Raw genomic sequence first — 16,132 nt, 5'->3', positions numbered from 1 at the left:
CCATTCGCTTCTTATTTATCATCTGTTTCTAGCCCCACTCATCAGGGGCCATGTCACATACACCATGCCCAGAGTGCCTACCATATAATATGCACTCAAAAAATATTTGTTGAATATTGTTCAAAGATATAATTTTGTCTGAGGCGGTATGTTATAATTAATATGTAGTTATTAACAATATTAAATGTATTACTTCCTTATTCTTTTGCTGAAAATAACCTTTTTTTTTTTCTTTCAGTAATTGCCCTTCCTTTTTGGCTGCTGCTTTAGCCAGGGCCACATCAGATGAAGTCCTCCAGAGTGACCTCTCTGCACATTATATCCCAAAGGAAACGGATGGCACAGAAGGGACTGTGGGTGAGTACCTTTCTATATTGTTTGTTTAAAAATACTGAAATCTTCTCGTGCATAGTGGTCTAGAAAATATCTGCAGAATACTAAATCTAACTACCTTCACCTACTGGTTGTTTATATGGTGGCAAAGGAGAAAGAAATGCAAAAAAATTTTTTCAAACAAATCAATAAAATGAGGGAAGACGAAGCCAGGCTGGGTGGCTCAGCCTGTAATCCCAGTGCTTTGGGAGGCTGAGGTGAGTGGATTGCCTGAGCCCGCGGGTTCGAGACCCGCCTGGGCAGCGAGACCTCATCTCTACAATAAATCAAAAAATCAGCTGGGCGTGGTAGTGCATGCCTGTAATTCCGGCTACTTGGAAGGCTGAGGCGGAAGGATCGCCGGAGCCCAGCAGGTCGAGGCTGCGGTGGCCGGGAGCGACCACTGCACTCCGGTCTGGGCGACTGAGTGAGACTCCAACTCAAAAAAAAGTTGGGGGGGGGGCAGGGGGAAGACGAGAAGAAATACAAGTATATTTTTAAGAAGGTAGAGTAGTACACGGAAAGTAATTGGAGCAACAGGAGATTGCTCAAGTAATATCTGGATAAGTGGAAAGACTAAAGGACTGTGGAGACTACAAAAATGATGAGCAGGTGAGGGGACGAGCGTGTGAGCAAAACCTGTTTAACATTGTTAGCTTACCTCTAAGAATCCAGGTAGAAAGAGATAAAAATTCAAGAAGTTGGCTGTAACAAAGCTTCTCACTAATTATATTAAATTTTATATCTACCAGTAAATACAGATATGTAATATGTGACTTATTTGAATAAGATCATTGTACTTTTTTTTCTAGAAAAATTATTAGGCTCTATTTCTTTTCTTTTCTTTCTTTTTTTTTTTTATTTTTTGAGTTGGAGTCTCACTCTGTCGCCCAGACTGGAGTGCAGTGGCCGCTCCTGGCCACCGGAGCCTCCACCTGCTGGGCTCCGGCGATCCTTCTGCCTCAGCCTTCCAAGGAACTGAAACTACAGCCGCGTGCTGCCACACCCGGCTCATTTTTTATTTTTATTGTAGAGATGAGGTCTCACCAAGTTGCCCAAGCAGGTCTCGAACCCACGGGCTCAGGCAGTCCACTCACCTCAGTCTCCCAAATCCCAGGATTACAGGTTGAGCCACTGAGCCCGGCTAGGCTCTATTTCTTAATGAAGGCATATTTATTAATGTCTTAGGCTTATGCATATTTGTAAGAACCTAAAGAAAAGATTTTTATAAAAATTAGGGAATACCTACTCAAAATTAAGAAATTTTAATATATCATGCTGTTTGTTCTATTTAAAGCATTTACCTTTAAACATGATAAAGAGCAAAGCATATATTAATGAGTCAGAGTGGCCAGATTCCAGAGAATGTGAGACAGATATAAAAGTAAACATGTCTGTTCTTCCTTTATCTCTCCAGATCGTTTTTGACAGAAAATTGGCAAGAAAGGAATTACTGCTCTTGCTTTTACCGAGTAATTGATTCACCTAGAACCAAATTGTGCCAAGAGTCAAGTTGGATAGAATTCCTGTTACAAAGCATTGGTCTTTCCTCTGGTACTGATGCATAAAGTAAAAGCCCTGTAATGAAATGGCAGTGAGATTAAATTCTGCTTTACTCCAGCCAGACTAATGGCTGATTCAGCTCTGGCTCAGTACAGTGACATTAACGACTGATGAATTTACAGCTGTGAGGGGGTGGACAGCTACTTTGGACAGTTTTCCCTTTTTTGCTTCCCCTTTTTATTTTATTTTTCCATTTCAAGTAGCAATTATTTATTTATTTATTTATTTTTGAGCAGCAATTATTTATATACTGGTGTTCTACATTGCTTCCTGCAGAAGGAGAATACTAATGTAGTAAGATGGAAGTATAGCCGTACATGCCTACTTTGGAAAAATTTCCTGAACCCCATAAAGTAGCAAAAGTGGAATGAAGGGTTTTTCTTTGGGGGGTTATAACCCAGTAATGTCTCCATGCTATTGCTGTGGTTCTGACTGATCTACTGTCATTCTAAACTATTTGCACATCCATAATTTATTTAGCGCAGATCACGCAGTGGGGGCTGCACTAAGGAGAATCTCTACAGGGCATACTGTAACTATCTGTACATCAGAGTGAGAAGTAGACATGCTAAATGAGGCCTGCTGTCAATGCTTCAAGTCCCCATTGAAGTGCCTCTTGTCGCTCTTCTTGGTTGTTTCCAAAAACAGATTTTTTAAAAAATCCTTAAAGTTCTTTTCATGTTTACGTCACCCCTAACAGAATGTTTGCTAAGTGACCTTGCCTATCTGACTCAGTGCAGATTTAGTTAGTTGGCTGTAACTCTTGTCCAGACAACCTAAAGCCAATTTGAAAGGTCACAGTGCAAAAAATTAAAAGAAGGGAAAATTATCATTAATACAGAGGAAATTTAAACGGTTATAAAAAGTTGGTGTAAATAAATTTGAAAACCTGAATATTTCCTAGGAAAATGTAAATTAACAAAATTTACCTAAGGAGGAGGAGATTGAAAAAAATTGTCAGCCGGGCTCGGTGGCTCAGCCTGCAATCCCGTGCTTTGGGAGGCTGAGATGAGTGGATTGCCTGAGCCCGCGGGTTTGAGACCTGCCTGGGCAACTTGGTGAGAACTCACCTCTACAAAAAATCAAAAACTAGCCAGGCGTGGTAGCGCGTGCCTGTAGTTCCAGCTACTCGGAAGGCTGAGGCGGAAGGATTGCCGGAGCCCAGCAGGTCGAGGCTGTGGTGGCCAGGAACGGCCACTGCACTCCAGTCTGGGCCACGGAGTGAGACTCCAACTCAAAAAATAAAAAGAAAAAAATTGTCAAGGAGCTATTTTTCCAAAAGGTCATAGAGTAGGTGATTCTACAGGTGAACATTTTCAAATGGATTAAAGACAGAGAATTCCAATGTTTATTAAAATGAATGCTCCAGTTGCACAGAGAAAGAAGGAAAATTTACATACCATAGCCTGCCTAAGACAAAACTTTAAAAGGGAACGATAAACGGGTCTTAGTAATCAGTGCTAAAAATCTTAAGTAAAATACTTGTATATTGAAGGTAATTCATTCAATGAATACTTTATTGAGGGCATACTATATATTTAGTATTGTTCAGGGGAAATGGCAATGAATAAAACAAAAATATTGTTAAGTCTATTAGCACAATTTATATATTAATAGCTCTAAAGAAAAACACAATAATCTGTAAGGGTACCAGCAGAAGCATTTGAAACAATTCGATCACCATTCCTAATTTTAAAAATATCCTAGCCGGGCTCGGTGGCTCAGCCTGTAATCCCGTGCCTTTGGGAAGCTGAGGTGAGTGGATTGCCTGAGCCTGCGGGTTTGAGACCCGCCTGGGCAGGTGAAACCTCATCTTTACAATAAATCAAAAAATCAGCCGGGCGTGGTAGCGCATGCCTGTAATTCCGGCTACTCGGAAGGCTGAGGCGGAAGGATCCCCGGAGCCCAGCAGGTCTAGGCTGCGGTGGCCGGGAGCGGCCACTGCACTCCAGTCTGGGTGACAGAGTGAGACTCCAACTCAAAAAAAAAAAAAAAAAAATCCTTAATAAAGTAGGACTAGATGGATATAGCTTGGACACGGTAGGCCAAAATTTGGCTCAAATGAAAATCTGGCATTTATGCTTTATACTCTGGGATTTTGCAGCTGTAAGTGACCACAATCATAACTCCAGTTGGCTTCCGTTATTGGCTTAAACAGAATTTACTGGCTACTCTCCAGGGTAAGGGCTACATAGCTAGATTCAGGGCTTCAAATGAGCTCAGCAGAACCCGGAATTTCTCCAATTCTCAGCTATACTTGCCTTCATTTTGATTTTATTTTCAGGTTCCATGTGGTGCCAAGATGACTACTAGGAGTGCTAGGTCTTCATCTGCCCAAGTTCAAGTTGAACAGGAAAACAAGAATAGATTTTTTCAGTGGTTCTTACATAAGTCACAGGATTACTCTAATTGGCCCAACGCCCATGGTTTTCCATTCCTGAATTAATCACTGTGGCCAGAGGAATGTGATTCTCTAATTGGCTAAACTTCAATCACATGTCTTACCCCTGGATGCACATGAACTGAGAGTGAAGAAAGAAGGAAATGTTACTGGAAGAAAGGGCAATGTTTGCTAGGTTTCAAATAACACACTAAAGCAAAGTTCTGATTCAAAATGGCAAATACATTGACAGGAATAAAATGATAAATATGAAAGACCTATATCAAAATGCAACATAAAAAGGATTTAAATTAATACAATTTATTTTGTTCCTCGATAAGCCTCAGTATGAAAAAGATGTCCGTTTTTTTTCCAAGTTTCTATAAATTCACTGTGATCCCAACCATAGTAGCATCAGGTTTTTCTGCCCAAACTTGTCAAAATTATTAGAAAGTTCACCTGAAAAAATAAACATCAAACTACCCTGCCCATCTTTTAAGGAAAAGCAGTCTTTCTGGTATTAAAACATATTTTAAAGTTATAGTAACTTAAAGAGAATGGTTGCTACCATTGTAGAAGTAGATGGAGAGATGAGTGAAGCAGAAGACAATCAAGAAACATATAAATATTTTGATGATTATTTAGTTTACGTAAGTTTGCATATTCATTTATTCAATATTTATCTAATGAGCCTCTGCTATCTGCTAGGTACTGTACTGTGACTAGTCAGGTGCAAGTTAAGATAGTCTCTTATCTGTCGTCTAGTTGGGGAGATGAAGAGCATGGACTTTAGAGCTGAGAGACCTGGGATTGAGAATGGGTTTATCTATTTGTGAAATGTTCTAGAGATATGTAATGTAGCAAGTACTCAATAAATTGTTACAAGATGTAGTTAAGAGCTATATAATAGATGGTGTGAACAAAGTGTAATGGGAGCAGGAGAGAAGGAGCAACTGGGAAGGGTATGAACAGATCTAATGGTTTACAAAAGACTAGAAGATCTGGCTTTGCTTCCTCTAACCAGTTTAATCTGTCTGTATCAGCTCTGTCCAGTAGACAGCACAATAATGAACACGTTCTTTACCTACATTGTCCAGTGTAGTAGCCACTAATTTTAATTTTTAAAAAAATTAGAGACAGGGTCTTGCTCTGTTGCTCAGACTAGAGTATAGTTGTTATTCACAGGCACAATCATAGCTCACTGCAGCCTCAAACTCCTGGGCTCCAGTGATCCTCCTGCCTCAGCCTTCTGAGTAGCTGGAACTACAGGCACAGGGACCACTGTGCCTGGATAATTTAAATTTAAATTTAAATAGTCACATATAGTTAGTAGCTCCCTTATTGGACAGTGTAGGTCTATCTAATAAGAATAATATACAAACCAAAGAATGATATGACTTATATTATTATCTGAGAATCAGGAGCTATCCTGATGGTTGATGTCAGTCATTTGTTTCACCCCATCCCACTCTACCTCAGTGTTTCTGAATTTACTCAATTGTTTTGTAATCCTGTTATGATTGAGTCAGTTGAGGACACATGCATCTCAGGGTCTGCATTTGGGGCCTATGCTGCTGCAGATACCAGATGGGTTGGAGTGATGCAAGAAGGTAATTGCTGGCTGGAAGAAATAGTCTCTGGCAGCTAGTGCTTAAGAAAAAAAACTGGAGTTGCTTAAACCAATCGAAATGTTGGGTTGTCTACTGGCCTCAGTCTCCTTCTTGTACATACTTCCTCAGGCTGTGCTTGTTCTTTGAACTTCTTTTCTCTTTCAAGTGTACCCTTGATTTTCAGTTATATAAAAATGTTAAAGGAGACAAAGCCACAAAACAGGATTTACCACCCTCTATGTTAATGAGGAGAAAAAGGAACAAAAAACTTGGTCAGCCTTTTGAATATAGTCCTTTTTAATAGAATTTTGAATAAGAAAACAGGTAAATGTAGTCACAGATTAAGGCAAAGGCAGGACTGGGAATAAAACTGGGAATCCAAATGCCCAGGCTGTTCTAGAACATATAGTCTCTCTTCTGTGGGATTTGTGTTCTAGATTGGAGGAGGCATTTGTAACCATTGCCCATCTGGCACACATTTTCTCAGGCTATATCTGATTTAGTAAAGTAAAAAAAAAAAAAATTAAGTTCTAAATTTTTTTTTACCTGAGATGTGGGAGGAACTCTAAAATACTGGCCTGAGGAAACCTAATCTCTCCTCCGTTATTTCAATGTCTGCAACTTAAGAGGAGGATTGGGTGCAAGACACAGTCTCTTCAATGCCATGCATGGCTGCTTAAAAGGCATCTATCCATCTACTGAAGGATGCATGTCTCCTCAGAAGTCAGCTTGTCTACTCAGCCCAAGGTGAAATAGTAGACGTAGGTCTTCTGATGGCTGTCTACTTTTTTCTATACAGGGTCACACATATAGACAGAATTTAAGTACTTTTTTTCCTTAGAAAAATCTAAAACTTTTAGCTGATGTGTTAACCTACTGGCTAAACTATTTAAACTACTGCCCACAACTTGAATAAACAAATCTTACCATCAGGTCAGGCATGGTGGCTCACATGCCTGTAATCCTAGCACTTTGGGAGACTGAGGCGGGTGGATTGCTTGAGCCCAGGAGTTTGAGGCCAGCCTGGGCAACATAATGAAACTTCTTCTCTACAATAAATCAAAAAAAATTAGCACACACCTGTAGTCCCAGGAGCCTGAGGCAGAAGGATTGCCTGCGCCCAGGAGGTTGAGCTATGGTGAGCCGTGATTGTGTCACTGCACTCCACCCTGAATGACAGAGTGAGAGTCCAACTCAAAACAAAAACAAAAACCAAGTACATCAAATAGCAAAAATATAATTCAGTGCCAATTAATCATTTACAAGAGAGAAAAGTTAGGGAACTGTATGTAAAGGAAGAGGTCAGGGAGAAAGAGAGGGACAAAGATGAAATGCAATGCGGATAAACTCTTCTTATTCCTGTATTTGTAAGCTGTTGTCACAAGCCTTTCATATTTCCAACTCGCTGGGTAACCACTGTTCCTATTTCAGTCATTCTTCTAAGCATAGGAGGCTTGGCTTTCCAGGTGATAACCATAGCAGCCAACCACAAGGGAACCGGTGTTCTGAACTAGAGAGCAGTGTGACCAGAGCCTTTTCTTGGCTGGAAGAAATCAGCCTAGTAACAGATCCAGCCCTGGCCTAGAGGTTTTCTCCTCATGACGTAAGGACATCTTAGTGGCAGCTGCTGGCTGATGATTTTCTACCAGATAGGCTGTCATTTTCTCTCTTCAGAAGCAGCATTTCATTTTTTCTTGAGAAGGATGAATTTCTTCTATTAAGGAAGAACTTGACTAAGGTGACCTACTTCTGTCTTTACCAAGCAGGCAAGTGAAAGCAGTTTTACAAGGCTCTTCATTGGGGGTTTCTGTGTTTCTTTCACAGAGATTGAGACAGTGAAATTGGCCCGTTCTGTCTTCAGCAAACTACACGAGATTTGCTGCAGCTGGGTGAAAGACTTCCCTCTCCGCAGGAGACCCCAGCTTTATTATGAGACATCAATCCATGCCATCAAAAACATGCGCAGGAAAATGGAGGACAAACATGTCTGCATTCCTGACTTTAATATGCTCTTCAACCTAGAGGTAAAGGGCACTTCTGGAGAGGCAGTGAGATTTAAAAAAACAAAACAAAACACCTTCATGGTCTTATTAGAAAGGGAGAGTTTATGATTTACTTCTAGTAGTATCTGATAGGTTAGAGTAGGTCTAAATGCAAAGTGGCACCAATCTGTGTGCATTAGACAACAGAAAAGGAACTATTTTATGTTGTTTTGCATAGGTAATGCATTCACATTGTTTAAAATTGGGAACATAAAAATGTCTCTTATTCTTGTCTCTCAGATACTCAGTTTCCCTCCATGAAGGCAAAGGAGTTTCTTGTGTAAACTTCCAGAGCTATTCTATAAACATATAAGCAAAAAAGACGATTATATCTCAACAGAACTGTTTTTTAAGAGAAACTATTTCTATACTCTAATCAAATGCTATTTATTAAGTTCTCACATTAGTCTGTTGCTGAAGCAACATAAACAGAAAAGAATGATTTAAGGCTAAGGCAGTTTTCTGATTTCATGTGATTTTCCTTTTAAAATCTTGGTCTCTGAGATAGGAAAATAAACTGGATTTGTATTTGTGAAATTTGCGAATCTCTGTGACTGACAAAGTGGATCCATATGAGCCTTGTCAGCTTAATAACTATGTTCTTGTTATCTTTCTCTTCTTTTTCTTTTAAATGTATTATGTTAATGCAAACAGAAGTAGGTTTGTTTCCGTTGCCTGTCACTTGCCTCTTTTCTTTGCTCAAGTCCATAACTTAAAAATTACAATGTAGTAATTTACACAAAGCACAAGATTTCCTTCATTTAGTAGCTAAATTTGAGTTTTATTTGACTGTCAAGGTCTAATCAGCAGTAATGATGGGTTGGTAATTGGTGTTTAAGTTATAAAGCTAGATCAGCTGGTATCTTTGTTTCCAGTACCATGCCCCTGTAAATGTAACCCTAAAGGCTCTTGTGTGATAAACAATTCTTACAGCACTATACCTACTTGAAGATTATACTCATATTTGAGGGCATTGTTGTTTATTGACTTGGCTGGTTTTTGTTTTACCTCCAAATTTCAAAATCAGCCCAAAGGTCTTAATTCAGAAAGGAGCATCTTGCTATAGTGAAACAGGCTTTGAGAGCAATTTGGATATTTAGAACCTTATAAATGTGATCTGGTAATTTACTTTTAATTATTTATTATAAGAACATAGAAATGCAGAAAAGTCTTAGATATATGTTTTATTTGACCTGAATGTTTTATACAACATTGTTTATACTAATAAAATATTGAAATTGATCTTAAATAATGAAAGGGAATGATATACTCATAAGATGTACATTAGAGGCCATTTAAAATAATGTCTTTGGGCCGGGCTCGGTGGCTCAGCCTGTAATCCCAACACTTTGGGAGGCCGAGGCGAGTGGATTGCCTGAGGCCGTGGTTTCAAGACCAGCCTGGGTAACTTGGTGAGACCTCATCTCTACAATAAAATAAAAAATAGCTGGGCGTGGTTGCACACGCCTGTAGTTCTGGCTACTCAGAAGGCTGAGGCGGAAGGATCGCTGGAGCCCAGCAGCAGGTTGATGCTGGGGTGGCCATGAGCATGTGTGCCATTGCACTCCAGCCTGGGTGAAGGAGTGAGACTCCAATTCAAAATAAAATAAAATAAAATAAAATAATATCTTTGTAAATAATACTTAATGATATGGGAAATGCTAATGATATGATAAATGACAAAAAATAGGACATAAAATGTTACATGCAGTATGATCCTAATTTTATTTTTTAAAACACATATATATATAGAAAAATCTGGTTATCTGTGGATGGTTGGATTATAGATGATATTTATTTCCTTTTTTACACTTCTTTATCAGTCCAACTTATATCATACATTATTAAAATAGGGAAAACATTAGAAAATGCTTTTTTAAAAAAAAGAAAAAAATTTAAAAAGAAATCCACTTGGCTCCCTTGTTTCTTTTGGTGCCATATTGAGTTGTTTATAAATGAGTACTACTTTAGAGGAGACAGACATTCTAGGCCAGGTGTGGTGGCTTACACCTGTAATCCCAGCACTTTGGTAGGCTGAGGTAGGAGAAATGCTTGAGGCCAGGAGTTCAAGACCAGCTTGGGCAACATAGTGAGACTTCCCCCATCTCTCCAAAATTTTTTTTTAAAAATTAGCCAGGCGTGGTGACATATACCTGTAGTCCCAGCTACTAGGAAGACTGAGGCAGGAGGACTGCTTGAGCCCAGGGAGTAGAGGCTGTAGTGAGCCAAGACTGGGCCCCTGCACGCCTGCCTGGGTGACAGTGAGACCCTGGCTTTTAAAAAAAAAGATTAATAAGATAGATAGATATTGATTCTACATGTCAGGATTATTTCTAGTCAGTTCTATTTAATCAGTTAGTCATCAGTGTCCTTCATGGCATTAAATTGCTAAATAAACTCGTAATGTATTAGACATAGATTTCATAATATTTGGGCATTGTCATTACTCTATAGACGTTTATATTTGGTACTTTTGTAAATATAATATACCCTTTAAAAAGACCCTTTTCAAAGCTGTTGTCTTAGTAGCCCTTCTAAATCTCCATGAGATAATAACTCATCTCTACCTAGCAGGTGAGAAAACAAATATGAAAAAATTATATGATTTGCTCAAGAATCAGTCACAGGGCCTGGATGACTCCTCCAGGGCTCCTAGACCTTAAGGGGAAAAGCAGTCAAAGAACTTGCAAATGAAAATCATTCCATACCATTTGTTGCCTGAAGGAGCTCTGGACTCAGCAAGTCACAGAAAGGAGACCTATCTGAGATTTAAGAATTGAAGATGATGCAAACTTCTTAATGGCTAAAATGTAATCTTATGAGTAGGCTTCTTTTGTCAAGACAAAGCTCAGTGCTGGAAGATCCTCTCCTGGCAGTCGCCTCTGCAGAAAAATGTGAAGCTAAATCTTGGGTCATGGGTTGAGGTGAAGTCGTCAGCCACACAGGGCATTTGGGCAGCTGATGTGGTTCAAGTTTGGTTAACTAGTTTAGAGACTCTGTGCTATTTATGGGGAGAATGCAGTGTGTCTGTGAATGATGTATGAAAGAGGTATTATAATTTAGATGTGTATGCTTTCACATCTTTATGTATTTTAAACCTGAACACAATTGGCCTTGTGCTGGAAGGCCAGTTGTCTTCTATTGTTCTCAGGTTCTAATTTTACTATTAAAATATTTGCATTTTGAAAAAAAGCACTCAATCCATAACAGTTTTTGCTCAATTCCTCCTCATTCCTTCTCTTTCCTCCTCCTCTCCCTCCCCCCAACTTGTAACAGCAATTTTGAAGTAAATGTATGTGGGTGGTTTCCATGGTACAAGACAACTTTCACAGAAAGAGGTCACTTCAGCCTGAGCTAATTGGGCATGGCGTGTTCCCCTGTTCTGGTGTGTAAACACAGATGCCCTAATATTGCAGGTATTTCAGCAGCAGCAGATCAGGCATGTTAGCGAAGGGAAACATTGAGGCTCATTGTTCTGAATGAAAAAAGCAGTTAGGGGAGGAGGATGGGCAACAGTAGCTCTAAGGGACAGGCTCATTGGAGTCATGCTCTCCCCAACTCCCTGAACTGTTCTGTGTTTCTGTTGACAGGACCAGGAAGAGCAAGCTTACTTTGCAGTGTTCGATGGCCACGGGGGAGTGGACGCTGCCATCTACGCCTCTGTTCACCTCCATGTGAACTTAGTGCGCCAGGAGATGTTCCCCCACGATCCTGCTGAGGCCCTGTGTCGGGCCTTCCGGGTCACTGATGAGCGCTTTGTGCAGAAAGCAGCCAGGGAGGTATGCCACTTTCTTTAGTCCAGCCGTGAACACACTAGCCAGGCTCAGCTTGGTCGGTCTGTCTACTTAGAGGGCTGTTTACATTTTCTCTTCCTGGGCAGACATTATCCAAACTGTATTCTCGACCCATAGTATGGGACTCTATGGTAGTTCTAATTCACTCTTCAGGAATAGTTTTGGTGGGGTACAGCGATGGACTGTAAGAAACTCTCAAACTCTGATTTTCCAGATTCATTTCTGTAATCATTGCTGGAGTTGGCAGGTGAGCTTTATCTTCTTTTTATTCACCATTGCCTGTCAGGTTCACACCAGGACCGTCTCTCTAAGCAGACTCTTGCTGACAAGATCTGGATATGGTGAATAAAACAATGGTCTAAAAAAGAAACAGAAACTGGGATTACTTCCATACATTTGGTTCTAAGTGGGTAGGCAGTGTTTTGCTGTGTATCTCTTGAGGGAAAATTTGCTTGGAGAGGGTGAATCCTTAGATGATCTTTGAACTGATTTTCTCTTTAACAGGAAGAAAAGTCAAAGCTCATGTCCTGTATTTCAGAGGTTAATCAGAGCTAAGTTTTTTAACTCTGAATGACAGCAGCTCTATATTAAGGTCTAAAAGTTAAAAAAAATTCATTATCATTCTGAGCATTGGTACATAATTAACTATAGTTTTCTATATTGGATTTTTAATTGGGGACCAATAGAAAGAAAATAATTTTTAATTTTTACTAGTAATTACAGAATTAGATGCACACAGAGAATAAGACTCCTGCCTTGTGACTTAAACATTAGCTCTTTTTATTTTATTTTTTTTGTTTGTTTGGTTTTTTTTGAGTTGGAGTCTCACTCTGTTGCCCAGACTGGAGTGCAGTGGCTGCTCCCAGCCACCGCAGCCTCAATTGCTAGGTTCCGGCGATCCTTCCACCTCAGCCTTCCAAGTAGCTGGAACTACAGGCGCGTGCTACCACGCCTGGCTAATTTTTGATTTATTGTAGAGATGAGGTCTAACCAAGTTGCCCAGGCAGGTCTTGAACCCGCGGGCTCAGGCAATCTACTCACCTCAGCCTCCCAAAGGCGTGGGATTACAGGCTGAGCCACCGAGCCCGGCTACATTAGCTCTTTTTAAACTGGACTTGGAGAGATCAGGGTAATCATTGAATCCATTTCTTTGATTTCACAGTCATGCTACAAAAGCAATAATGGGGCTTGGAATTAATGAAACAATAATTCAGAACCATTGGAAGTGTTAAACAAGAGAAATATTCTTTGTCTTCTCTCTCCTCCCCCAAGTTTGGATTAATATGCAAATCCAACACCAGTGACCAGTAGGGTCTACACAGAGAGCTGGGGCTGGAGAGTGCACATGTCTTGGCTTCAGACCTTCCCAGTATCTGGAGGACCAGCCTTCAGCTTGGCTGCCTCTCCTGAAGCCGCTGGCTCTCATCTTTCTGACTGGGAACAAGACCAGCCTCTGATAGGTGATCTGTGTCACCAGTGTATAAAACAAGGAGAATCACTTTGTCCTCTACATCCTCTTCTACATTCCTTTTCTTCTGTCTCCTCCAAATTATGGCTTTTTTCTGACCATGTTTACCTCATTTGTTTTGTCAGTGATCCTGGTGTCTCTCAGTTCTGCCAGTAGTTCCCTTGAGTAATTTAGGTTTGTCTCAGCAGCCACTTTCTCCTTCTTGTGCTTCCATGTGCTGCTAACTGCTGGGAAGTAGCTATTCCTGTTGTGAAGCAGCCCTGCCTCCTGTTCTCTCCAGGGCATATGCACTGAAGTGTCTTTATGTGTTCTAGGGGCTGAGTTTTTTAACATTCTGTGTGGGAAGACATTTTATTGGTGGGTGATGATTTATAACAAACTTTCCCTATATAGGGAAAAGGAGTTGTTTTTCTCCTTGGATGCAAGGGGCCTTCACCACCCCTGACGCATTGGTTCTAATTTAGGCCAGGTCCTTAGTAACAAAGTCATGCTCATTTGGTGGTGACTCATGTCAAATGGAGATGTCATTTTCGTACAGCAGGATCAAGCGCTGTAAGTACCGTGGTAGCTACTGTAGTGAAATTCCAGGCTGTTAGTTCTTTATGCAATGTTCCAAAAGCAAAGGCCCCTAAACGTATTATAGAGGGGCTATTTCTTTTCTTTTTTTTTTTTTTTTTTTTTTGAGTTGGAGTCTCACTCTGCCGCCCAGACTGTAGTGCAGTGGCCGTTCCCGGCCACCGCAGCCTCAACCTGCTGGGCTCTGGCGATCCTTCCGCCTCAGTCTTCCAATTAGCTGGAACTACAGGCGCGCGCTACTATGCCCGACTAATTTTTGATTTATTGTAGAGATGAGGTCTTGCCAAGTTGCCCAGGCGGGTCTCAAACCTGCGGGCTCAGGCAATCCACTCACCTCAGCCTCCCAAAGGCACGGGATTACAGGCTGAGCCAGTGAGCCCAACTGAGGGGCTATTTTTTAAAGGTATAAGCATCTTAGCATTCCAGGGAATGGATGCTATCTCTTGGCTCCATATCTTAATATCCAGAGATTGGGGGTATTTGTTGTATACCAATCAGATGCTTTATATATTTTGCACAGCTAGGACTCTCCCACTGAACACAGCAGGTCAGTAATGAAACAGAGATCAGAATATAGAAATTTTTAAAGATTGATAGAGTGGAGTTAGCATCAGTCTGGGAGAAAAAGAATTTCAGTTACATTTTATGTACTAATCTGTTACCTGCCTTTGGGCAAGTCACATAACCTGCCCAAAGTTTTCTTACCTGTATTTAAAATGAAATTAATAATCACCCCTGCCTTATCACAGATCAGGTGGATTTATGTGTGGATACACATAAATACATACATGCATATAAAATATGCATTGAGAAATAAGAATTTAGAAAATTGCATGAAGTCTAGCTCCTAGCTAAAAATTTTGTATTAATTATAAATTACTTATCAATGAGAATTTAGTGTCTGCTTATTTTCACTGACTCTAGTTTTGTTTACACTATTTTCAGAGCTTAAGATGCGGGACCACAGGAGTGGTGACTTTCATCAGAGGCAACATGCTACATGTGGCCTGGGTGGGTGATTCCCAGGTTATGCTTGTGAGAAAGGGCCAAGCTGTTGAACTGATGAAGCCACACAAACCAGATAGAGAGGTAAGTGTGGTCTGTTCTGTTAGAGCATATACTATAAAGGCAGGTTTCTAGTTATCAGGATTCACTTAATTATTATATTGCCATTATCTCAGCAGCTGTGCCCACCTCCCAGTGGAGAAATAGAGAACCTTCTCATGAGCTGATGAGTATTATATCTGTTGTTTACTGTTCAAGTGGAAGAATAAATCCTGAATCCTGTTATTTGCTTTTTTTTATTGCATTGCTGTTTAGGATGAAAAGCAGCGAATTGAAGCCCTTGGAGGTTGTGTAGTCTGGTTTGGTGCCTGGAGGGTGAATGGAAGTCTATCGGTCTCCAGAGCTATTGGTAGGAAATACACAACTGTCCTCTTCCTGCTCACTGTCCATATTAATTCTGATAAAGGGAATTGAGATGATGATTTATATTATAGGAATGCTTATTATTACTGCTTAGAATAACAACTGGATAATTCCTCTTTTAATTGATTTAATTGAACCTATTCATTTACATACTTAAATTCCATTTTTAAAAGAAATCACATCAAGAAATGCAGGATTTGCTAGTTTCTCTCTTTTTATTTTTTTAATGGAAACCTTTGTTAGTACACAAATCTGCTTAAAAATACAATGAGGGCTGGGCATGGAGGCTCATGTCTGTATCCCCACACTTTGGGAAGCTGAGGCGAGAGGATTGTCTGAGCCCAGGGGTTCATGACCAGCCTGGACAACTTGGTGAGACCTTGTTTATACAATAAATTAAAAAATTAGCCAGGCATGATGGCATGCGCTTGTAGTTCCATCTACTTGGAAGGCTGAGGCAGAAGGATCACCTGAGCCCAAGAGGTGGAGGCTGTAGTAGCCGTGAACATGCCACTGTACTCCAGCCTGGGGTCAGGGTAAGACTCAAAACAAACAAACAAACAAACCCCAGCAAACCACAGTGAACGCGGGTGTTGGGGCTCACGCCTGTATTCCTAGTACTTTGGGAGCCCAGATGGGAGGATTACTTGAGCCCAGGAGCTTGAGATCAGCCTAGGCAACATGTAAGACCTTGTCTCTACAAAAAAGTTAAAAAAAAAAATTAACTAGGTATGGTGGTGTGTGCCTATAGTCCCAGCTACTTGAGAGGCTGAGGCAGAAGGATCACCTGAACCTAGGAGGTCAAGGCTGTGGTGAGCTGTGTTCATGCCACTGCACTCCAGACTTGGTGACAGAGTAAGACCCTGACTCAAAAAAAAAAAAAAAAAAAAAGGCTGGGC

The 16,132-nt window shown here is 40.5% G+C and overlaps 1 protein-coding gene across 1 annotated transcript in view; it reads left to right on the top strand.

The window, feature by feature from the left end:
* Positions 1-238: 238 nt before the first annotated feature.
* The window catches only part of PPM1E (protein phosphatase, Mg2+/Mn2+ dependent 1E), a gene marked incomplete at its 5' end in the record, with an annotated part of 25,028 nt that continues 9,134 nt past the window's right edge, over positions 239-16,132 (top strand). The window contains 5 exons of the mRNA XM_008068291.1: positions 239-357; positions 7,750-7,949; positions 11,558-11,746; positions 14,751-14,894; positions 15,126-15,219. Coding sequence (XP_008066482.1) covers positions 239-357; positions 7,750-7,949; positions 11,558-11,746; positions 14,751-14,894; positions 15,126-15,219 — 746 coding nt within the window. The remainder of the gene's footprint in view (positions 358-7,749; positions 7,950-11,557; positions 11,747-14,750; positions 14,895-15,125; positions 15,220-16,132) is intronic.

This window comes from Carlito syrichta, unplaced genomic scaffold (genome assembly GCF_000164805.1).
Source record: "Carlito syrichta isolate Samal-C Ts95f unplaced genomic scaffold, Tarsius_syrichta-2.0.1 Scaffold309926, whole genome shotgun sequence".
Lineage (NCBI taxonomy): Eukaryota > Metazoa > Chordata > Mammalia > Primates > Tarsiidae > Carlito > Carlito syrichta.
Note: the sequence above shows the minus strand (reverse complement) of the source record. Positions and strands in the feature narration are given on the sequence as shown.